Here is a 25,324-nt window from a genome sequence, read left to right as displayed (position 1 = left end):
TTACTTTGGCCGAAGAAACGATAACTGAGAGGCTTCTATTATTCAAGTACACAACATGATTTAAGGAGGAATATTTTTTTTTTTTTTTTTTTTTTTTTAAATGTCTGATGAACAACAACCGAGGGCATCTATCGGATTATGTGAGAGGCCCCTTTTGAGCTGCTTAAGATTAGGGCTGAAACGATTCCTCGAGTAACGCGATTACAAAAAATGATGTAGACAAATTCCTCTGCTTCGAAGCCTCTTTTAATTTATTCTAAATCTCACGTCAGGTTCTTTCGCAATGATTTTTTTTTTTTTTTTTTTTTTTTTTTTTTTTTTTTTTTTGTTGTTGTTGTTGTTGGCGGAAGGAGACAAGTGCTGCGTCCGAAAATCACGTACTGCAAGGAGACAGCAGTGTTTTGATTTGAGGACATAAAGAGAACGTTGTGGCATGTGTCCATTGCAAGATAGAGCTGGCATACCACAACTAGGGCCCTACAATTTCCGCGATGCAGAAAACGTGGAGGGGATCGCGGAATCCAGTCACAAAAACGGAATTTACAGTTGAACGCGGAATGGCACAGAACTTGCCAATTATTATTAAAAACATTTTTTTTTTTTTTATTTCTTTTTATTTATTTATTTATTTATTTATTTATTTATTTATTTATTTATTTTTTTTTTTTTTTTTGAATTCATCAAAATAGGTAATTGCACTTACATCCGATTCACGAATTAATATCTCTAAATATTAAGACGGAACAGTGTTTAAATGTAAATCCTGCATGTTCTGTGTGTCTCTGTTAATGAATGGAGCAGGAGCGAGACTTCCTTTTTCACACACACACTGAAGCGCGCATTACGCTCACGGTAATTTCTGCGTCTGCTGTCTCACTAAATAAGGACTTGAACATATGAACAACATCTCCAGAACTGCTCTGACAGTCAGTTCATGAGCATTTGACTTTAAGTAAAACTAGCATCACATACACAGAACTGAAAAGGTACATCAACCCGACTAAATAAAAGTCCGGGGTCCTGACATTTTATCCTACCCATCAGATTTGCTGTGCATGCGCACATCAGTATAATTAAGCAAAAACACATTTTGTTACTTGATTAATTTTTTTTATTTTATTATTTTTATTTATTTATTTATTTATTTATTTTTTAAGAATACTTGATTACTAATATTTTTTTTTTTTTTTTAAACCAGAGTCGTTGATGAAAGGAAGGTCCATTGTGAATTTAGATTGGGCGTTCCGGAGTTGGACAAAAGCAAGCCTGATGAGGTTGAATTGGAGAATGGACATAATATATATATATATATATATATTTTTTTTTTTTTTTTTTTTTTGAGGCTCTTCCGGCAGCGAGAATTGCGGCAGTAGGGAAGGATGGAAAGGGCTCCTGCGGGAGCAGACACTGCTATGGCAGTGGTGAAATATAGGTAGAGGCTCCTGCGGGAGCAGACACTGCTATGGCAGTGGTGAAATATAGGTAGAGGCTCCTGCGGGAGCAGACACTGCTGCGGCAGTGGTGAAATATAGGTAGAGGCTCCTGCGGGAGCAGACACTGCTGCGGCAGTGGTGAAATATAGGTAGAGGCTCCTGCGGGAGCAGACACTGCTGCGGCAGTGGTGAAATATAGGTAGAGGCTCCTGCGGGAGCGGAGACTGCTGCGGCAGTGAGGAAAAAACAGAAAAGGCTCCTGCGGGAGCGGTCAATGCTGCGGCGGTGGGGAGATATAGAGAAGGCTCCTGCGGGAGCGGTCAATGCTGCGGCGGTGGGGAGATACAGAGAAAGCTCCTGCGGAAGGATGGCTGAAGTGAGGATTGACCGTTACAGATAGATTGGGCATGATAGGAGAGTTAGCTATGGTAGATTAGGAGTTTTAGTGAAAGGGGATGAGCTGGCGTTAGAGGGGTTGGCTGAAGAGGGTTCGAGATAGATATATATAAATAAATAAAATAATCGGCCTGACCACTAATAGGTCTTGGTACCCTCTGCCTTCTGGCAAATCTGGAGCTGGAGGCCACTGAACAGAAAAATGGTTAGTAGCATGAGGGAGCGGAAGAGTTGAGGGCGCGTTTACGAATGGAGGCGGCCTCACATTTGCTTCAGCTGCTGTAGCTGTGGGTCATGGGAGGGGGCTGGGGTGTGTGATGTCTTGACGAACCTGTGTAGCCTGCACTGCTAGCAAATGTAACAGGATGGAAATACTGAGATGTGCAGGCCCGTGTTGCAAGTAAAAGTAGCTTCATGCTTGCTTTGGCTGCTGTAGTTGTTGGCTGATTTGACAATTGCTCAAACCTTGTCTGAATTAATACGGTCCTGTTGGAAAAGCATCTTTTCCTCTCGTTTTGGCCTTTGGGCCCTTTTAAACAGCCTCCAGAGCAGATAAATTTGGGATGCTGTTTTCCTGTTGTAGTAAGGACTGTGAAAATAGAGGCTTTGAAACGATGTAGCATGTTTATGTTTAGTTTTATAAACCATTGTACCAATAGACATGTCTATAGCAGTAACGTTAATTGCAGTAATGTGATATTCAAATTCAAGCCGTTTCTAAAGACATTTACTTTGCATGCTTTTCATATAACAGTCCTAAAAAGATGATAGAAAATGTACTCACACTTGTTGTTCTGCAGCCAAACATGAGGCAGTTGCGTTTTTTTTTTTTTTTTTTAATTCTGAATAATCATGCCAGTAAATGGTGAAATATAATAATTGATCCTGCCGGAATAATTGCATGAAACTTATGTCTGTATCATCTCAGTGAGGTTTAAACATGCACAGTAAAGCAAATGTAATGTCTTTAGACATTTCGGTGTGGATGACAACTCTGCAAGAAGCCTTTGCTTCGTGGTTAAAAAAAGTGGCATCGTCATCGGACAGAGTTCAGTCATAACGCCGTTTGACAAATTTTGGCGTCTTCATAAGCGCATTCTATATATAACGTCTTTTAAATTGTTCAGATGAGCAAATCACGAGGTTGTCTTGCATGATTAGCATTTTAATTGTTTGGTCAGACGGTTCATATATATTCACGTTCATAAATCGGGGATTAAACGTGGAGTTTATCTTTTGTATGCTAAATATGTAAACAAGCATATGTGCACAGTACCTATAACTGCGCTTTACATTTTGCAAGATTGACGTGCTAAATGGCTAACTGACCCGGTTTACTCTCATCAATTTTGTTAAGATAAGATATATACCAGTTCATTGCGTTTACGAACGACATGTATCCGTTTAATCAACTCGACATGTATACCGGTTTAGTCCTTTCGTTCACGAATGAGAGCTCTCGATCTCTGAGACTCATATGAAACTCGTTCATTGTGGATGACAACTCTGAAAAATTCTTCATGAATGAGTGTAAACGGAGAACGATTCGTTCGCCTAGAAGATTCATTCGAAAAAACGATTCTTTCACGAACGACATGCCACTACAACAACGCACGGTCTTCGCCGCTAGTGGAGGCAGCATCGAACTGCGACACGGCTGAAAAAGCGAGAGAGGTTTACTGCGGGGAGAACTGGAGCACGGCTGCGATCCAGCATTATAAGAGAGCCCGGTCCTGGCGAGAAAATCGTGTTGTCGAGTGAGGCGAGCTGAAGGATTTGCACGAGCCTTTGGCCACAACGTGTGGCTTGGCGAGAAGAGCAGCTGACGCGATGACGCTTGTTGGTGTTCAGCGGATAGATATCTTCGTCGGAAGGAAGATTGGGCCTGTGATAAGATGACGGACAGAGCGAACCGAATGCTGACAGAGCGAACCGAATGCTGACAGAGCGAACCAAAAGCTGACAGAGCGAACCGAATGCTGACAGACGGTCTATGCCGAAAAAACTGTCGTGGGACAGGAGGTAGGAAGACTGGATATATATACACGCTTGCGTGCTATTTAAGATGATTAGCTAGACGAGATGCACCTGTGCCAAATTGGATGATTATCTGATCGTGCTTCTCCCGAACTTTGTTAATAAAACCACATTAATTTGTCACACCTGAGGCATTCCCATAAGCCCCTTTCACACTGCACGTTGGACCCAGAAAATTGCCAGAACATTGCCGGGTCACCTTTTGTGTGAAAGCAAACACATCCCGGGATTGATTCAAGCCCGAAAGAGGAACCTAGTAGGGACCTAGTAACATTGCCGGGTTCAGTCTCGGAATGAGAGCTGTGTGAAAAAAAGCCAGAACTAATGCCTTGTCGTAGCGATGACGCACGTTAACGAGCGACTCTTTTACCAGGTGTTTTTGAAGGCATATCAACGTTTGCGACAAAATATATGTGCAAACTGTAATGAAGGAGAGATTAGTTAGTTCCTCACTTTCTGCGCTGATGCTAAGATCTTTCGCTAGCTTGAGTTAAAGTTAACGTGCCTAGAGTTTTCGACTTGTACATTACACGTCACATCATGATGTCTATGTCTTTACAGGACCTTTATGGGTTGTGTGTGAATGCACGCACATATTCCGGGTAATCAATGGCACTGTTTGGAACAATTGCCGGAACAAATTACTTATGTATTTTCCGGAATCGCAGTGTGAAAGGGGCTATAGTGAGATACCTCACTTCTGTTATCAGAGAACCGTGGTTACGCAAGTATACAAACATTTTAATAATCATTTAATAATCAGAATAGTGAAGTTCACAACTCAACCATAACAATAACGAAACAGAGGAACAATATAATTGGAATCACTTTCAGAATAATTTTTTTTCCAGCTGATGAATAATAAAATCAATGCCAGCCAATCAAAATCCACATGACTTTAATGAACTCAAGTGTTTAAATCTGCAAATGACAAAACTGCAGTGTGCTTATAATAAACGGAATAGTATTGTCCCTTGGTGTGGATACGAGTATAGAAATCATTTGATAACAATGAATGGACCATTGCATGTCAGATTGTCTCTTCCTGTATAAATGGACAGGTCTTGTCTTCAGTGTGGACCAGACCTTATGCTGATAGTCAAAGGTCTGGTTTTGTGAAACTAAACAGCAAGTGGACATCTCCAGGCCTCCAGATGCATATCAATTACCATTCCAGTTTGTTCAGTTCTTCAATGATTTTCTGCTGACCCTGAGATCACTGAACAGTGTAAATCCTCCATGTGTTTGGGCTTGAGAGGGAGAGAACATGTTTGTATATGCAATGCACATCATAGATAGATGGCTTTACTAACAGCAGCCCCCACTATATTTCTGTTGCTGATCGTATGTGGTAGTCTTCTGTATGCAAAACTCCTCAGTGCAGAGACGTTTGTCAGTGTTTCAATGTTCTTTGGCTTAGAGTTCACAGGTCTGAACAGAATAAACTGGCTGAAAGCTGCTTATGTGTTGTACAAGCTTTAATCGCACATTGTGATGTTCTAATTAACGGCTTTATCAACCGGACAGCTGACTGTGATTGGAGCAGTTAATTACTGCAAACAAAGATGAATTGTGATGGATCTTTACAATGATGAACACCACAGGGATTTAATTATAACTCACTTTGATGAAAAACATCTTGGCAGCTGTTGCAGTTTTGCTGTGGCTTGAAAAAAAATGAAGTTGTAGCAATTTGCTTCAAAGGAAATGTATTACAATAGTTTTTTACCAGTGTTATCAAAGTCTGTGAAATAAAAATTTCATTGGTATTTTTCTTTGCATTTGAAGTAATTCCCACAGATCTAGTTCAGAACAGCAATATTAAAATGCAAGTGCAACCCACTGTTCAGATTATTCTGGCTTTTTGAAAGCATCTGATTGTCATTTGTAATATGAAAAACCAAATCTAATCTCTACTGTTGTAAAAGGGGTCATATGATGCAATTTCAATTTTTTCTTGGTGCATAAAGAAGATCTGTAAAGTTGCAAAGACTAAAGTCTCAAATCCAAAGAGATATTCTTTGTCAAAGTTAAGACTCTGCCATGCACCCTAAAATGACTCGTTCTAACACGCCCCCCCACATGTCTACATCACTAGGTGGAAATATTTGCGTAACTAGGGATGGGTATCATTAAGGTTTTAACGGTATTAATACTCTTACCGATACTGCTTAACGGTCCGGTACTTTAACGGTATTCTTATCGGTACTTTGTGTTGTGTTACTTTGTGTTGTGTTAGGCAGTCGAAAACTTTGCATTTCTCTGTCTACACATAATGCACTTTTGAAAGATGCTTTGACAGAGTACTTGTGTTTCCGCCCCTCACATGCAAAATTATTTTTTGCACTTATGACAACCAGTGTTGTCTGCATCAACTCTAGTGAAGTATAACCACACTTTGGAACATTTTGCTGTCTCCGCCATCGTAACTCTTTGTACTAAGCAGGAGTTTTTGTACCGTAAGGGGCCACTCACATATCACGTCTAAAAACATGTGGAAAACGCTAGGCACGCCGCTTTCTGATTTTTGTTCCCAAAGCCTTTGTGCACTTGCGCTCCTGAGGAGTCTGCCGTTGCTTAGCAACCATGACCTGCTCTCTCCATGAAGACGCAGGAATTTCAGCAATGGATAAATGGATTTGCAGCACTAAAAATCGCTTTCAATAGCTCTGCTACTAAATGTATTTCAAAATGGCAATCCATATACAGCTATGATCAGCTGTTCCTTCATCTTGGCTGAGCTTTCTGAAAAGTTGAGATGTTTTTAATTTGATGCGGTGCGGACGCACCTGGAATAAATGGGTGCGTTGCACCGCGTGCGCATCGCGGCCGCGTCGGCTCCATTATGAGCGCACATACTTTTGCTGACAGTTTAAAAGTTTCAAAGTTAAGTGTAGGCTACGTTCTACAATAGCCTTAATTGCTGCAGGCTGCTTTCCGTTTTTTCTTTGTACACTTTTTTTTTTGTTGCTTTTAATCTGTACTTTTGTTTGTTTGCATGCATTGTTAAAGGTTTTCAGATACAAAACACGATGTGTAATGTTCAAGCTTATTGTGTTTAAGCTTGTTCAAAATGACGGAAACAACAAATGTTGCAGAAAAATAACGTCTGTCTCATTAAACTTAATTTAAATAAACAAATATTTGAATATTTCATTTTTTGTGAGCTCAAATATTTGAATGTTATATTTGCGGAAAACGCCCATCCCTATCTGTCACGTGACTCTTCCTCTTTCGGGCTTGAACTGATAGTAAATCTAAGGACATTATTAACTGTCTTTACATTTATTTTGAAAGATGAAGCTTGCAATTATGGAAAGGGCATTACATTTCCAACGAGTGCTTGCGGTGTTCAGCCAATTACAATGCACTGGGTCAGTTGGCCAATCAGAGCAGACTGTGCTTGTCAGAAGGAAGGACGGAGAGGCGGGGCATAGAGGGGCATAGTTTTTGAAAAAAATCTTTTGAACATTAAAGAATGTCAACATATTCTGTTACACCAAATACACAAAATAATGATATTTAAAAAAAAGTATCATATGACCCCTTTAAGGGGTTAATTAATAAAAAATTTAAAATTATGTCATCATTAAATCTTTATGTTGTTTTAAACCTGTGTGAAATTCTTTAGTCTGTTGAACACAGAAGAATGTTTTCGGTCCCATTTACTTAGTTTTTTCTCTCTCCATACAATAGAAGTCAGTAGGGGACCAGCAACTGTTTGGTTACCAACATTATTCAAATATCTATTTGTGTGTGTGTGTGTTCAGCAGAAGAAAGAAACTCATAACAAAATGTATCGTATGTTGCAAATTCAATACATGGACCTTTTTTTCTTTTTAAAAACATTTTTGTCATAAGCTTATTTTGTTTTCTGACTCTGATGCTCTTCAACAAGTTGTTTAAAACTAGCCAATCAGATTGGAGCTGGTGATTCAGCCAGCTCTTGCTATTTTTGTGTGAAATATGCATCAGCTGGAGTGTGTGTGGTCTGAGGCTGTGACTAAGGTAGAAATGACTTCATAGAGTAGCTTTCCAGCTAGAGGAAAGTAAAAAAAAAAAAACTGAAATGGAATGCCATGGAAAAACTATGACTTGTTCAGATGTTCTGCTTTCATCTGGGTCTGAGTAATGTTTGTACAGCAGGATTGTTATCAGAGAAAACAGCCACCTCTATATCAGTAGAAAGAATGAGGTAGATAAAGAGGTGACCTCCCTAAGGGCGAGTCTGATCTCTCTGATGTGGGTCAGGAAGGATGAAGAGATGGATGCTGTCACGGGTCACGTGCCGGAAATCACACCCTCACTAATATTCAGAAACACAGAGGGTGGTGTGTGTGCCTGTATAAATTTAATTTGGACTAGTATACAAGGATGCTTCTCTTGCTATTTTTACAATGAAATCTGTTTGATATCCATTTCGGTTGCATCAAATGAAATGAAAGCGATTTGTGATAGGTAGATCGCAATGTTAAAAAGTTGTTTTGACACACATTTGGATTGAAGGCAGCAGACTTTCCTCAAGAATTTGACAGTGTTTTGCCCCATCCATTTTCAGAGAAACACCCAATAACAGGATATTATCACCTCCAACAGAACATTCCAACTCAGTGATTGTTTTTTCATTTTTTTATTTTTTCTGACATGTTAGTGTTATATCTTTCACTTGGATATTATAAGTTCCACTGAGTAAATGCAGCTGGATGAAACAAAAACTGTGTCAGTCTTCATTTTAAGCTGCAAAGCAACAAAATGTGACTATTTCAAAGGGAGTGATTATTTTCTGTACCCACTGTATATAGCATACTAATGTTCAAATGTCTGTTGCATATTGCATACTGTGTCACAAGGTAAGCCTTTATAAATAAAAGGTTATATAAAAAGATTTCCCTTAGTGTTTGCTAAGCAGCTGTGCAGATTTATTAGCAGTGAACAAAAGCCCTTTTGACTGTTACTTGGGCTTTAATGGAAAACTTCTTTCCTTCTCTTACTGAACTTTTTTCCCTACTTCGCCCCCGGTGACACCCATAAAATAATCTCCAAATGATTTGAAGGATTACACACACACTTTATGGGATTGGCTCCAATTTAAACAGATGATTACCACAGTGGAGCATGGCCTCATGGTAATCGATCAGGGACAAAAAAGGTGCATTACACAACTTGATTTGGGGGCTAGCTGAAGCTAATCTAGGGGAAATGGCTGGTTTAAGGAGCGGGAGTGAATCTGATATGATGGAGATCAGAATACTTTGCCAGGAACCTCTGCTTCATCTTTCAGCCTCTAAAAGCATTCCGCCATTCCTGCATGTTGTAATGAGTCCCACAAGTCAAGTAGAGAGACAGAGTCTGTGTTCTCCTTCATCATTAGCTGTTTGCTGCATGTGCAAAACATTAAACATGCCATCTCTCTGCGCTTATATTGCTTTCACACTCTAGAGATTTCTGTTTAGCTAATAATGTCTGTACAGTGAGATCAATGTAAAACGTGTGCCCTTTTGCCTAAACTTCAACAACAATTATGCACTTCTGATTTTGGCCCTTCGTTAATCTGACTGTCCGTGGGTGGAACTAAAAATGCAGAAGTTTAGGGCCTTTCGCGAATGCTTTAGTTCCAGAACTAAATACAGTATAAAATACAGTACTAAAGTAATTGGTTGATTTTGTGCAAACTATTTCCCAGTACCATTTAAAGAGTTGCATTTGCACTGACAATGTGTAAAGAAAGTGACGTGACATACAGCCAAGTATGGTGACCAATACTCGGAATTTATGCTCTGCATTTAACCCATCCAAAGTGCACACACACACAGCAGTGAACACACACACACACTATGAACACACACCAAGAGAAGTGGGCAGCCATTTATGCTGCGGAGCCCAGGGAGCAGTTGGGGTTCAGTACCTTGCTCAAAGGCACCTCAGTCGTGGTATTGAGGGTGGAGAGAGCACTGTACATTCATTCACCCCACCTGCAATTCCTGCCGGCCCAAGACTCAAACTCACAACCCTTCGATTGGGAGTCTGACTCTCTAACCATTAGGCCACGACTTCCCCACTAGTAAGTGACATAAACCAGTCGGCAGTGATGTCATTTGTGCATGGCTTTCAACAAAGTTAACAAAGAAGAACTTTAACAACAGTAGGATGAAGGACGCTGTGATTGGAGCTTTATTTTTGTTGTGTCTCGAGGGATTCACAATAATGGACAGAATTAAGAATCTCCAACAACATATTTATTGCTGTTCACCATACTTGCGAAATAAGTTGACACAATGTTTACAGTATGTTACATAGCATTTTAAATAATGACAGGTGAGGGCGGTTTTCATCTACTTGTGTCATGGGTAGTGCCAGTCGTGCTGGTTAGACTCTGCTCATGAGTAGGAGCTTATTTGTTTCTATAAAAAAGCAGTCCAGTACTAAAATCGCACCTAGTTCCAGCGGTGCGAAAACACCCCAAGGTGGGTTGTTCAACAATTAGTTGCGGTGCGAAATGCCCTTTTCATCTGTAGTTTTAGCAAAACAGTCCAAAAGTCCAAAATATATGGATAGATCTGGGTGCAGATAACAGAGAGAAAGGCCATGTCCACATAACACGTTTTAGTTTGAAAATGCATCTTTTTCTCTTCGTTTTGGCCTTCTGTCCACACAAAAATGGCACTTTTAATCAAGGAAAATGGATAAAGTGGATACAATTTAAAAAGATGTTTTCGCTTTGTAGTGTGGACTGTGAAAACGGAGGCTTTTGAAAATGATGATACAGGTTTAATCATGTGACACACATTATATCAATAGATATCCATGTTTATTCTGGTATTGTGCACGTTATGTGTTATGTGTTACTTAAACACACTATTGCAATAGATGTGTTACTTTGTACAATCTTCAAATCACAGTCCTGCAAAGATGAAAGAAAATTTACTCGCGATCGCTATTTGCGGCAAAATATGAGGGCAGTTGCGTTTTAGATCAGACATACAATTGTGCATTTGTACGACTTGGACGCATCAGTGAATGCTGAATTATTTTTGTAAATAAAATAATCCTGTCAGAAAAACTGCATGAAAAAATCTCATCTCTTTTCTGTGTGTATCATCTGCAGTGAGCTTTTTTGATGCTTTATGCATGCACAGAAAGCAAATTTAACATTGTCTGATGTTTCAGTGGGGATCAGACACTTTTGGAAAACTCTTGAAAATGCTAGTATGGAAAGAGTGTTTACAACGAAAATGCGATGAATTAATGAAAAAGAGTACACATTGTTTATTTGCATATACTTTCAACATTGTAACAATAAAAAGCTGTTAAAAATCGTATTTATCCTTTAAGCCTATAGACTCACCATCAGCTGCATTAAGAACTTCATTTCTGGATTTTGTAGTGCAGTTAAGTCAAAACCCCTGCCTGAAGCTCTGCAGTCTGACGTCTCACTCAGTTTGAGATCTGTACCCTCAGCTCCAGCTGACCTGACCACATTTTCTGCTATTAATCTGTTCATACTCCGGGATGACCCCAAAACCCAACCCAGCACTCTTCTTTACAGCCTGGACAGAAATCACACTCCAGCTCTGAAGCCGTTCCAAAACTCCCCAAGCACAATCACACCACCTGCCAAATTCTTGATTAGCCTTATTCCAGCACTCACCAATAACAGTCTTTCCCAATTTTGGTTTCTCAAATGGTTACTAAAGCTATCAGCTGTCTGCCTGTGTTATCCTCCTGTGTGTCGTTAAGAGTTCATTTGATTTCTCTTTCTCTGGCGGGAAACTTGGACGCCATTAGCTTGTGAATGTTTCATTTGGATTGAAGTTTCTCACTGGCGAGTGAGAGTCTGGTCACTAGAAATCTGTGCTAAATATGCAGGAGTGGGAACCTAGTCAACATGAAAAGAAAATTGGATTGGGAAGATGTTTTTTCTTTTTAATTGCTCCTGGTCTGCAAAATATAACTACTTGCTCCATGTCTTAATTTTTATATTTGGCTGAAGTCAGTAAGGCTGTCAGTGGTCCAGTGGTGCTGGGTCTTTTGTAACTTTGTGTACTTAAATGGGTCATATAATGTGATTTCAATTTTTCTTTCTCTTTGGAGTGTTACAAGTTCTTGTTGCATAAAGAAAATCTGTAATGTTGCAAAGACTAAAGTCTAAAATCCAAAGAGATTTCTTATAAAAGTTAAGTCAACCACAGCCTCATATATCAGCTAATTCAGATTAGCGACCCATTTTTGGAGAACAAGGACTGTTTTCTGTGAGAGTAGCCTACAATGCCAGTGTTCAAATGTGAGTTTTAAGCAGTGTAGAGTAGCGTTTGTTGTTTCTCAAATCACAAATGCAGACATGTTTTATGTTTATGTAGCGCGATACGCAACACGTAAAAAGAAAGTATAAGTCATTATAATCAGTAATTATGTCCCCACTGGATGCAACAAATTTCTCATTTATAATGGGTTTTTTTGGTTTTGTCTCGTTGCCCAGGGACACTGCATCAGAGTTCAGCCAGGTATTCAGCCAATCACAACGCACTGGATAGCTGGCCAATCAGAGCACACCTCGCTTTTCAGAACAATGAGCTCTGTAAAAATTGTCATGTTTTAGAAAGGCAGGTCATAGTGTAGCAAAAATAATGTACATTAAATAATGTGGTTTTCGAACCTTAAACCACATAAACAAATTGCATTACACCAAATACACAAAATAACGTTCTTTTTAGCAACATCATATGACCCATTTAAAGGGCTTAAAATTACACTGTTAGACTGTTCAGGTTTTTTTTTTTTTTTCTCAAATACATTAAGCATGTGCTAAAACATGGAGCTGACCCACATCAGCTTGTTAATGCTGTAATGATGGACATATTAGGTGACTGGAGAAATACCCTTTCTGTGTGACTAAACCTATGCTTATAAATGAATAAGACAAAACCTTCTAATGAATCACCGAGACAAATCAGTGAATAAAAGCTTTTGTGTCATGCTGACACTTGGCTCATCTCTGATAGATAAATCAATAAAGAAATAAAGAAAATTAAGACTGTTCATTTGATTTACTGCTAAATAAGATGTTTTTTGGACTTGTTTTGTTGCTTATTGTTTAATGACACATTTCCACTCAATTTTTTTTTAATTTCTTTACTGTACTAAAATACTAAAATTAATCCTCCCAAGACAGTAAAATCTAATTAAATTGACTTACAATATTAATCTGATTTACACATGTATGTAAACATGTACTGTGGTGCATGCACTCCTTAAAAAAAAGGATTTTTAGTTATTATATTATATTGTATAATATTACTTCACATTACATTACATTATGACCACATGGTTTTATGGACATTATAAATTAGAAAATACATGGCATGTTTGTAATTAAATTATTTTGCTACACCACTTGACTATTAAAATACAAAAATAGGAAAAACAGGCCTAAACAATTTTCACTCAGGAATTGTCAGTAAATTTCACAAATAATTGCAAAAAAGTGTCAAGAAACATTCTTCTGAATATGAAATAGTATTTTCTTGTAAAACATTCTCCAATAAACTTCCAATATTTACTTCATTTGTTTATTTATTTACAGTTTATGCAAGTATTTTCCCCTTGTTTTCTCCAGAAATACAGTACTTCAACTTGTGGGTCAACATTTTTGACTTGGAAGGCATCACTTTCCCAGTCGTTGATTAGAATGGGACAGACTTGTTTTATCTGTCAGTCTCACAACTCCTCTTCTTCATACTCTCTCTCCCTCTCTCTGTCATTTGTCGCTGTGACATCCCACCCGTTTGTTTCCTCATCACTTTATCTTCCTTATTGTATCCTTTCTTCCACTCTCATCTGTAGTCATTCTCTCCTCATGTTTAACCCACTCCTTTTCTTTTTTTTTGTTACAACCCACCCCCACCACACACTCTCTCTCTCTCTCTCTCTCTCTCTCTGTGTGTGTGTGTGTGTCTGTGTGTGTTATCTGCTCCTGCTGTCTGCTCCACACATTGTCCCAGATGTTTGGCTCTGATCAAGCAATCATGGCAGATGCTTAATTGTGTCTGGTCTGTGATGTGCCCGCAGTCCCACAATCCCCTGGCACTCGTGCTCATAGAGGACGCTGGTCTTTTGTCAGGTGGAATACTGTGTTTCCTGGCATTCAGCTCTGAAATGTCAGCAGGACAGACGGGATGTAAATAGAAGGAGACTAGTTTCTAAGTGCAGAATCCAAGCTTTCAGGTTTATTTATTAAATGATTTACTTTGGATAGTGTCTCAGGACACAATTCCTGTTTTGATAATACTGTCCCACTTTGGCTTTGTCTTTCTGATTGGCTTTGTGTATTACGCATGGTTTCCTACCTTTGTAATTCCTAAAAAATAATAATCTGTTATTGTTTGATCACTTTTGTTACAAAATATGTGTGTGTGGCTGACTTTGATCTCTACACTCGTACAATGAAAGGGTTCCAAACGTTTTTTTTTTTTTTTTTTTGTGTGTGTTTTTTTTAAGCAGTGTTGTCCATATAGAAGAACCATAAAGAATCTAAAGAAACATTTTCCACTATAAGGAACCTGTAGTTGGAACCATTGGTGCCAATAAAGGAAATCTTTAATGGTGTGTAGAACACAGAATTAGATATTTTGAAGAATGTTCATGCTGCTTTTTTCCATACAATATTAAGAAGAACCAAAAGTCTGAAAAATTATCAGAAAATAGTCCATACAACTTGTGCACTTTGTATTCCAAGTCTTATGATATCTTATGATATTAAAATGTTCACAAACTGGACACATCATGATTGCTTATTAGACACATTGCTGTATCTTCACACAGCACACCTTAAAGAATTATTGTGATTTCATATATTAATGCTAGACATCTGAAAGATAACGTACCAAAAATCTTTGACATATCTTTATGTTAACATACAGTACTTTACTAGCCTTTTGTTTTGGAGCTTGTCATTGTGCAAGCACAAAATAAACTGCTCTGGTCATGTGACAGTTTGCTCTAACCATGTGACAATGCACATATTTAAGGATCCAGCATACCCGGGTAAAAAAAGTCATTGCTTGCAATTGGATTGAAATACAGTGTGCTGAATTGATAGTATGGTTGTTTAACAAGCGTACCAATTTGATTTGAAAGAATCATTACTAAGAATCATTACAGTTTAATAGTTTGATAAATAAGTCTCTTGTGTCAAAAATCATTTGATAGTAATATCAAAATCATCAAAGTCTTAAAGGAGAAATGATCATGCAAATTAGTTCTCACAGCATGCTTTAAACTTTTATTCCAAATTATTCCTCATTTGAGTCATTCATCTAAATATTTGTCTTCTCGTGTCTTTCTCTCTCTCTCAGATGGTGGCATTAGAGAGGCAGGTGTTTGATTTCTTGGGCTACCAATGGGCACCTATCCTTGCAAACTTCTTCCACATCCTGGTTGTTATCCTGGGCCTTTTCGGCACCATTCAATACAGACCTCGCTATATTGTGGTGGTAAGTGCTGCTTTTAATTTATCTTTAATATGACGACCTTGTAAATCTCACAAAAAATTTTCAGGTCACATTTTAATCACCAAAATTAAAATGAAAAAAAAAAAGTTTGGATTGTTACTTTTGGACTATTTACTTTTACTTTTTACTATTGTTTGGTTGTATCTCACAATTTAGACTTTTTTCTCGCAATTCTGAACAAAAAGTCAGAATTGTGAGATTAAAAGTCGCATTTTTCTTTTTTATTCTGTGGAGAAACAAACAAACAAACAAAAAAAAAAAAAAACAGAAGAGACGTTTTTGTGAGAAAAAAAGACCTGTGAGATGTCGCAATTGATGTCGCTTTTTATTTTTCAGTCCTGTGGCAGAAACAGGCTTCCATGCATTACAAGAAATCCTATAATGTGAATAAAATAAATAAGCATGAATTAAATGCATTACAATAATGAAAAAATTGTCATAAAATTATTTTACTTTTTTTAATGTAATTTCTTATTCTGTTCATTTTAAAATATAACCCGGACATGTTCTTGACAGGTTTTGCTAGCTAAAAATCCATTTAACAACACTGTCAATTTGGATCTGTTCCTTTAGGACAGACTGTTTTAGAAATGCTTATATGCAAATAGTGTTTGCGGCACATGCAAATCTGCTTACTGTTGATCAAAGACAGAAGGCCTCTGAAGCAGAACTGAACACAGCCCTTAGCTGATAATGGACTCGCAGCACTGCAGACACTGGACTAGCCTGATACTTTGACACATTGTATGGCATTTAAATCCTCTAAATCTGCAACTAATTACCATGAATTAAATGATTAGAGTCCAGCTCCCTTCAGTTCCTCAATGGGTCAATGCATGATGCAGCTTCACTTCGACTTCAACAGGATTATCAAGCTTTGAGTTCACTTAATGAGACGGGAAGCAAGCTATTTTTGGAGATATAATATTTCATACTTAATTTTTATTTTTATTTTTGAGGATAACCAAGTTTACATCATAGCTCAGTCAATCCATGGCTATGTTTGAAATAGCATAACATTCTGTTCTTATTTTTGCTACATTATAATTTATTCATATCTGAATATAGCACACTCTGCACTATGCAAATTTTCTGCATGCTTTGAAAAACGAGTACGCCTACTACAATTTGCCAAAATGTGTATATTGTGTAGAAGAATGTATGCATGACAAATAAGATAGACGTAACCTCAGCAACAATAAAATATCTATTTTAATTTCTTATTTAATCAGACTGACAGAAGTCAAGTCATTTTTATACAAAATGGGATTAAATATTGTTATATTTTTATTCTAAGATAGACACTGTGAGAAACCATGCAAAGTCGTGCAATATCAATGAGAAATGCTTTTGTTGGAAACTTTCATCATTACAAAATGCATAGTTTTTCCCATTATTAAACTATTAAAATATACATTGTTTATTGCTTATTATGCTCTAAATACTAAGTATTCCATTCCAATTATTATTTGCATTATTTGCTATGCTTCTTGATAGTGTTCTGCTGATATAAGTGGGCATTTTCAGTCTGGATAGCACTGAAACCAATATAAAGATACAAAACGGAGAAGATGAGTTATTAATACTTTGGTCTTATTGCCAAAACCACCCAAAGTACTGTAAATATTAAATTGGGGATATCTGCTAAATATGTATTTCGGAAACTTTTAGAAGTACACGTGCATATAAATTAAACTTAAATATATGCATTTGGAAGACACTTTTTATCCAAAGTGACTTGCATTCACATTGGATCAGTTGTTGCTTTCTCTAGGAATCGAACCCGTGACACTGACGTTGCTAGCACCAGACTCTACAGTTTGAGCTACAAGCATAGCCCCAAGATATAACAAACATGGATTACAAGCTACATAATCAAGTCTTTAAAGACATTTATCCTCTCAGAAATGTAAATAATTGTACCTCCAATGTGTATGAAACTCTGAAGCCTTTGAATAGGACACAGCAAAATCTTAATTAGCCATGAGTATGTACTGAACTTTATAATGATACTCTGAGTTGCTAATTATACATTATATTTACACATATGATTACACCAAAATGTGATGCAAAATTCTCACATGGTAATATCAAGCTAATCAAAGTGACAAAAAGTAGCGCAGCCAAGAATAGAACAAAACCATGAGAAAAGACCGATAGACGAGCTGAGACTCCTGGGAATGGTGAGGAGTATTGCTCAGGCTTGTGTCCCTCTATACAGACTCACTCTGCTTCACAAAGGGTTCAGATTACACCAGTCACCGTATAATAGTGATTTGACGTGTGAATCATTCTGTCTGAGGTGCATCAGTTCCCTTCAAGACATTCATTTTCTGAGAGATAGATGTATGAAAGTCTCAGTCTCGCTGACCTGTTTGTATTTTTTCATGAGTCATAAATGGATACAGTATCCTGCCGAACAACCAGTTTTAGCTTTAAATGAATATTCTGTGTGAAATAGTTCTTGTCCTTCAATTTATAGAAAAAAAAGCAATACAGTTATGTAATGTGCAATGGCAGTCAATGATTGAGGCGTGATTGAAACATGAGCATAAATGTGAAGCTCGTAATGTTGTTAAAGCTCCTAAATAAATGATGAAGTTTAAACATTTATTATGTGATTTGTAAAGTTGTCCTTTTGAGGTAGGACTGCATGCTTTTCCCGGTGGATGGATGAATATTCGGTAATGTGTTATAGTGTTATTCCTGTGGATAGAGTTTGCCTTATGTAATCTTCACAACATTTCTCCAGTTTAAACTTTGTGTGAAACTCAGTTAAACTATCCGAAATAGAAAAATCCTCAGACAAAGTACTCTTCTGATCTTTGTATAGCAGTGGAGGAAATCCCAGTGGAAAAACTCTTTTGCAGTTTGTAGGCAATTGCTCGATAAAGTCGTCTCAAGCTGGTCTTCTGTAAGAGACTGACAGGAAGCCTGAGATCCACTTTTGATTTTGTGTGGCATAAACTTCTGTTTTCTCTTTAAACTCCTCTGCTTCATGATAATGACAAAAATGAATGCACATACCTTTTTCTGTTTCCGGGAGTTTATATACCAGCAGGCTCAGTTTGGAGCGCTAATTCAGATGAGCATATCATGGGGATTTATAGGCGTGTAAAATTCATAATTAATTGGGTTTGTGTGTGGGAAACAACAGTACAAACAGCCAGGAAGACAAAAGGCGTGGCATTCAAATGAGATGTTCTGCTATAAAAATATCAAATCAGATCAAAGAAAGATGCAAATCTGGAGTTAAAAGATAAAAGTGTGCGTTTCTCAGGCCCGAGCTCTAAATCCAAACATGTTTTCAAGCATCTGCTCGACTTGTGTTACCCATACACAACAGCTCTGATGTTACTGCTACTGGAACGGGTTGAGTTCAGACTTGTTCTAGATGATGGTTGTCAGCTATGTCTTGCATAAAAGTGCCCCAGTGTGGTAGTTACAGTGATGGTTTCAGGTGGTAATACCATGGTACTTGAATATATGCTATGGTACTGAATGGTTTTACTGAAAAAAAATGTGATGTGATATGAAAATTCTGACATCATTTACTCCTCTGTGGAGCACAAGAAGAGATTTTGAAAACCAAAATTGTCATAGACCTCTTTCATTGCATGGACAAAAAAAGAGAAAAAATAAGTCATAAAGGTTTGTAAAGACACGATTGAAAAATGCATTGTCCATTGTCAGTAGTGTAAAGATGTAAAAAGCACAACTCACGCTGAAGTCACTCTCAAACAAAGCAGCTTTCGGGGTCATGTGACCAACTTTAACCCTCACACAAAATTGCCAAATGTGCAGATTCCTATTGAATTGACTGGATTCCGCCTGTGTAGTTTCATCGAGCAATAGTAAATGTGACTGCACCTGTATGTAGCCTGTGTTTGAATGTTGGAACGAATTGTTGGAGTAATTCATTGTCCATTATTTTCACAGTATACTGTGTGGACAGCGCTGTGGGTGGCCTGGAATGTCTTTATCGTTTGCTTCTACCTGGAGGTTGGAGGTCTATCAAAGGTAAGAGAGATTCCCATCTAAAGTTACGTCAATGTTTAGGAGTGCGAGGCATTTTAATGACCCTGTTTTACAGCTACAGTAAATGGGTCTTTTTTTTACAGACTGTCTGAAACTTTATTTAGAAGTGCTGGTACCTACAGCTTTGTGTCTTTGATTACCAAGTGTCTTACTCTTACGTTTGCATTGAACACATTAGGAGCTAGCACATTCCTTTGTAGAGGAAATCAAATCTGATTAAAGCCTTTTGTAAAACAGAAGCTGTAGCAGTATTTGTGTTATCCCCAACCCATCCTGTGATACACTTCTGTCTACATGTGCTGGCAGGTCACGGACTCAAACGCTGTTAGCAGTAAGAAACAAGCTCGCTGTATAATTTACACATTCTCCTCTCTCTTTGTGTGCTTGTTTATGACTCCTGCTTGGCCTGTTTCCTGGACTCCGATTTTTTGTTCCCACAATGAAAAGCTCTTATCCGCTTTCAGGAGGTGGAGTGAGATTGGACAAGAACATCTTAAAGTCTGCAAGTAAATCTGGTACATGTGTAAGGAGCTGCTGTTCTTTAAGAATGAATCTTTTCCACTATTGTCGCAGCAGCATTAGACGAATGGCTCAGGAAGGAAATATGTATAAAAAAAAAAAATGAGCATGATTTTTATCAAGCAGAATGTGTTCCTGGATCACCATACTCGATTTTCCTGGAACTAACCAATCCAATTTCAGGGTTATGTTTACAGTTAAGTAAGGGCTAAGTTTGGGGTTTGAACATAATTTAATTTCCCTCTAATTTTAAGAAAAACTAGTATGTGTGGTCAGGAATAGGGTTAGGATGATGGAATGTTGTTCCAGGTCCTACAAAAGAGGTTAATTCCATCCTCCTTGGTAAAATGATAATCACTGTTGGGATGTGCAGGAATGTCCTGCATACTTGCATAGAAGATGCTGGTTTTGCTTCAGAACGCCCGATTTTACATTGGACATCAAGTGGCGAGACAACACATTTACAATACAAAATTCAATACAAAATTCTTAATTCAGCAAGGATGCATTAAACTGATCAAAAGATATTTGCAATTTTACAGAGAATCATGAAACAAATATTAAGGTTTCCACAAAAATATGAAGCGGTTCAACTGTTTTCAACATTGATAATAAGAAATAAGTAAATAATAAGATGTTAAAATCATTTTTGAAGGTGCATGTGACACTAAAGACTGATGCTGTAAATTCGACTGTGCATCACAGGAATTGCATTTTAAAATATATTCAAAAATAGAAAAGAGGATTATTAAGTTGCAGTAATATTAAATAATATTAAATTTTTTTACTGAATTATTATTAATCAAATAAATGCAGCCTTGGTGAACATACAATACTTCTTTCAAAAACATTTCGTTTATTTATCTATTTCGTACATTTCTTGCTTTGAAAAATCTCAACAGGCTTGTTCCTATAGTTCGAGTGTTTGGTTTCTCAGTGTCTCTTGAATTTCAATGGCTTCACGCTCTAATAATTCATCCCACAAAGCCTAACATGTTTAGAGCACAAACCTTTTCCTTGTCTTTGTATCAGCTTTATTTAATGTTGTTTGATTCATGTATTAATTTGAACCTTTTTAGGTTTGTTCTTTGCTCTCAAGAGAGTTGTGTAATTGGACTCGTGGCCTTGGAAATTATCAACAAAAGATATGGGAAGTGCTTTCTGCTCTTTAAGTTTATTTTTAATTTATTATATCCTTATGTGCTCCTTATGTGTGAGTTACATTTTATCCCACCCATCCTCATCCTCTTCTTGCTCTGTCTCACACAGTCACGCTCTGTCACTCCCTCCCTTTTCTTTACTGTGCTGTCACAGTTTGGACGCCCCCCCCCCAAACATCTATAAATTCAATGCATGAATATTCATGAGCTGATTCAGACAGATCTGCTGTCCAGAATGCAGCATGTAGTAATGCATCGATCCTTTCTTTTCTGTCTCTGTGTGTTTATGTGTGTGTGTGTGTTTTCTCTCCATTAGCCGCTTGTCCTCCTGCTGTCCACATGCAGGGGTGAGCAAGCGCTGTTTGTCCATCTGCTGGGTTAATGCCTGAGTCCAGCCCTCTGCCACCTGCTCCCCAAAACACCCCATTATTAAGCATGCACCCCCTGCATTAACACAGCCCTCCACAACCCTCAATGAAACACCTCAAAATATGACTGGCTCACTGCTGTCTCTACTGTCATATGACCATTGACACACCATATTATAATATCGTATATATATATATATATATATATATATATATATATATATATATATATATATATATATATATATATATATAAAATTCTCTCCATCTGTTTATCCATCTGTCTGTCTGTCGGTCAGTCAGTCGCCATCTCACAGTGTTAATCATATCTGTCTATCTCTCTGTCTTGTAACATTGATCATATCTGTCCATCGGTCAGTGTGTTTCTCATATCTGTCTGTCTCACAATATGTTTGTCATATCTGTCTTTCTCGTTGTTTTTCTTTCTTTCTGTCTCTCTTGCAGTGTGTTTATGGAGTGAATATTGAGTGTGTTAAGTGAGCGCCCAAACCATCTCTATATTAAAGGGCTTTCCACTCAACCTTTCGTCACTCTCATCGAATATGCTTAACACAACCCTATATCCAGCTCTTTACAGAAGCTTTCTTGCCAGATCCTTGATCAATACCAAGTGCACACTCCTCAGTACCAGTTCAAACACATAAACACCTCTATGTAAACAGACCCAGTTTACAGACCTCTCATTAGCCAGCTGTACATACATACTGTACTTACATACACTCTAAAAATACTGGGTTGTTTTAACCCAACTTTGGGTCAAATAAGGACCCCTAAAATTTATAATTACATTTTTAACCCAAAAGTTGGGTTAGTCCGTATTTGACCCAAAGTTGGGTTAAAACAACCCAGTATTTTTTAGAGTGTACATTGCAGTTCGAGCTATAGGCTAACTCAGATTTTCTTACTCTTTCACTGTATATTAAGTAAATATTTTTAAGATAAAAAAAAAAAAAACATAAATTTCATTGTAACTATTTATATAAATTTTAAATGTTTTTTATAAGGTCCCGCTTTCCTGATAATGAAGTCCACACCCAGAGTATGTTCATTTCACTTATGTGCTTTCAGTAATTCCTATATTTTAGGCACCTCCATGCCTGCCAGCATAAATACATTGCATTGATTACGAAATTTTAATAACTACTGATACAAGGAAAAAGGTGACTATTAAAAATATAAATATTAATTTTAGAAGTCTACCACACAGTGCTCTTTCTTTGATCTTTAATCTTCAATGAGCAAATAGAAGTGGCTTAAAGTACTTTGTTGTCATCAACAACAAAACCGCACATGAATCTATGTTAGCTTTGAGTGCTCCCATGAAAACTACTAATTCAGAAGACTCAAACAGTTGTCATCTCATAATTACGATAATACTGACACAACATGAATGTGGAATTAATCTCTCACATTCAGACCCATATTAACTCTCCGAACATGAGACATGCAGTTTCACTGAAGAGGAAGGCATATTATATTAAGTGGATTGGCACTTTATGAAATGCTCTCTCTTTCTCTGTCGGTCTGCTTGATTGAGGTGTTTTGGTGGGGTTGTCCTCTTATGCATGGCCGCAGGCTGTGGCTGTCAGTCTCACACTGTGGCTGTGATTAAATACAAGACTACGGTCTGTATTGCCCCCCTCCCCGATCACACAAACACACACTCCTCTCAATGACATATAGTAACGCGTATAATGATAACGCCTGCTGATGATGAAGGGGACAAATGGCTCTGTGCCTCCGTCAGCCAGAAAGAGGTCAAGGACGAGTTCCTCTCTAATAAGCAAAGCAAAGTCCATAAGTTTTCATCTTGACAAGTATCATTCATCTCATACAGCCTGAGAACTGGGTGGATTGACAGAATCCATTACATCTGATGTACACGTATCCGTGAGCTTATGAGGAACATTTGCAACACAGACGCATATTTCTGAGGTGACAGCACAGCACTTCCACACATGCAGCATTCAGTTTCAGGACCGTGTGAATAGATGCCGACATAAGTAATCCCTTTATTTGCAGGAATGTATGAAGTAAAGAGTCAGTAATGTTTATTTCAAATGGAAAGATATGTTGTCAGATAGCATTGCTGAATAAATGGCACGGAATGATAGTAGGGCTGGGACATATAAGTAGAAATATGTTTTTCAACACTTTTATGATGTTTGATATATTTCTTGATATTTATGTGCATGCTTTCATGTGTAAAATGGTTATAAATACCACAACAGATAAACAATGAATGCATATTGAAAGCGATCATCTGCTTTCTCCATCTTTTGTATGTATATGTGCCTTTCCTCCCTCAGATTTGTGTTAAATTATGCATGCATGCTTTACAGCGCGCTGCCCCTCTGTCACTCGCTCCCTCATTCTTTATTTTATGTGGCTGATGCTGACGACAGCTTCTCCTCTCTCTTGTTTTAGGACAGCGATCTCTTGACCTTTAACATCTCGGCACACCACTCCTGGTGGAGCGAGCACGGGCCAGGCTGTGTCCGAAGAGAGATCCCCGCCAGCGGAGACCGCAGTGCAGACGCACAGTCCTATATATCCATCATGGGCTGCCTGCTGGAGTATCAGTACATAGAGGTCCTGCACAGCAGCTTCCAAATCCTAATCTCTGTAAGTCCTAAAACATACCAACACACAGTTTATGGTCTCCCCGCACTATATTTAGACTTACTATATTTGTATGTCTGATTCTACATAGCATAACTAAAAGAATCCCATAATATATGTTTTTCCAGACACACTTAAATTCTAATGGTGCTTTGTCATTATCGTAGGAAATCATTGGCTGTCTCTCTACACTTAACCAGTCCTTTAAAACTACAGCAGTGTAAAGTGTAGCCTGCACACACTGAGTCCTGAAGCCCTGCTGTTGTGCTGAAGTGGTCCCTTGAGTTGAGGTCTGGCGCGGCTCCAGGGTTAGTTAGGCAAACTCGGTGGATTATAATCAGCAGGCACTGCCAGGCAGCAAGCAGAAGGACTGTGAGCTCATTTTCTGAAAAAGGGATTTGTTTTTATTGACTTAAATGCACTGCACATAATGTCCTCCATAAGTATTTGGATTTAAGCCACACTTATAAAATCAGAATTATTGCATTAGATACAAAAAGCAAATTGGCATCAACAAACACAAAATATAATATGATATGATATAGTTTCAGTATCCACAAAAATATTTAGCAGCACAACTGTTTGCTACATTGATAATAATCAGAAATGTTTATTGAACAACAAATCAGTATCTTAGATTGATTTCTGAAGGATCATGTAACACTGAAGACTGGAGTAATGATGCTGAATATACAGCTTTAATCACAGAAATAAATTACATTTGAAAATATATTCAAATAGAACAAATGTTTAAATTGTAATCAGATTTCACAATATTACTGTGTTTAATTTTTGATGAAATAAATGCAGTCTTGGTGAGCATAAGAGACTTCTTTCGAAAACTTATATTATATGATATTACATTACGTTATATTACAGTCTGCATGTCCTTCAGTATTCTCATGCTTGACTGAACGCATATTGCTCACCATCACACCTAAGCATCTGTTTGATGTCGAGTCTGAGGACTAAGCAATATCTGCAGAAATGAAGACTGTGGGCCCTATTTTAATGAACTAAGTGCAAAGTGTAAAGCGCACGGCACAGGTGCACTCAGGGCATGTAAAAATCCACTTTTGCTATTTTAACGACGGAAAAATTGTCCATGCGCCGGGGCACATGTTTGGAATGGGTTGTCCCTATTCTCTTAATGAGTAATGGGCATAACATTGAATAAACCAATGAGAGTGTCATCTCCCATTCCCTTTTAGAGCGAGATGCGC

The 25,324-nt window shown here is 37.8% G+C and overlaps 1 protein-coding gene across 3 annotated transcripts in view; it reads left to right on the top strand.

The window, feature by feature from the left end:
• The window catches only part of LOC127944570 (sodium/potassium-transporting ATPase subunit beta-1-interacting protein 3-like), a 70,005-nt gene that overhangs the window by 20,640 nt on the left and 24,041 nt on the right, over positions 1-25,324 (top strand). For all 3 annotated transcript variants that reach the window (XR_008150383.1, XM_052540605.1, XM_052540604.1), the window contains exons 2-4: positions 15,218-15,355; positions 19,313-19,393; positions 23,907-24,104. Coding sequence is in view for 2 of the 3 variants with exons in the window: in XM_052540605.1 (XP_052396565.1) it covers positions 15,218-15,355; positions 19,313-19,393; positions 23,907-24,104 (417 nt within the window). In the remaining variant the exon portion in view is untranslated. The remainder of the gene's footprint in view (positions 1-15,217; positions 15,356-19,312; positions 19,394-23,906; positions 24,105-25,324) is intronic.

The sequence above is a fragment of the Carassius gibelio genome, chromosome A23 (genome assembly GCF_023724105.1).
Source record: "Carassius gibelio isolate Cgi1373 ecotype wild population from Czech Republic chromosome A23, carGib1.2-hapl.c, whole genome shotgun sequence".
NCBI classification, from domain to species: Eukaryota; Metazoa; Chordata; class Actinopteri; order Cypriniformes; family Cyprinidae; genus Carassius; species Carassius gibelio.
Note: the sequence above shows the minus strand (reverse complement) of the source record. Positions and strands in the feature narration are given on the sequence as shown.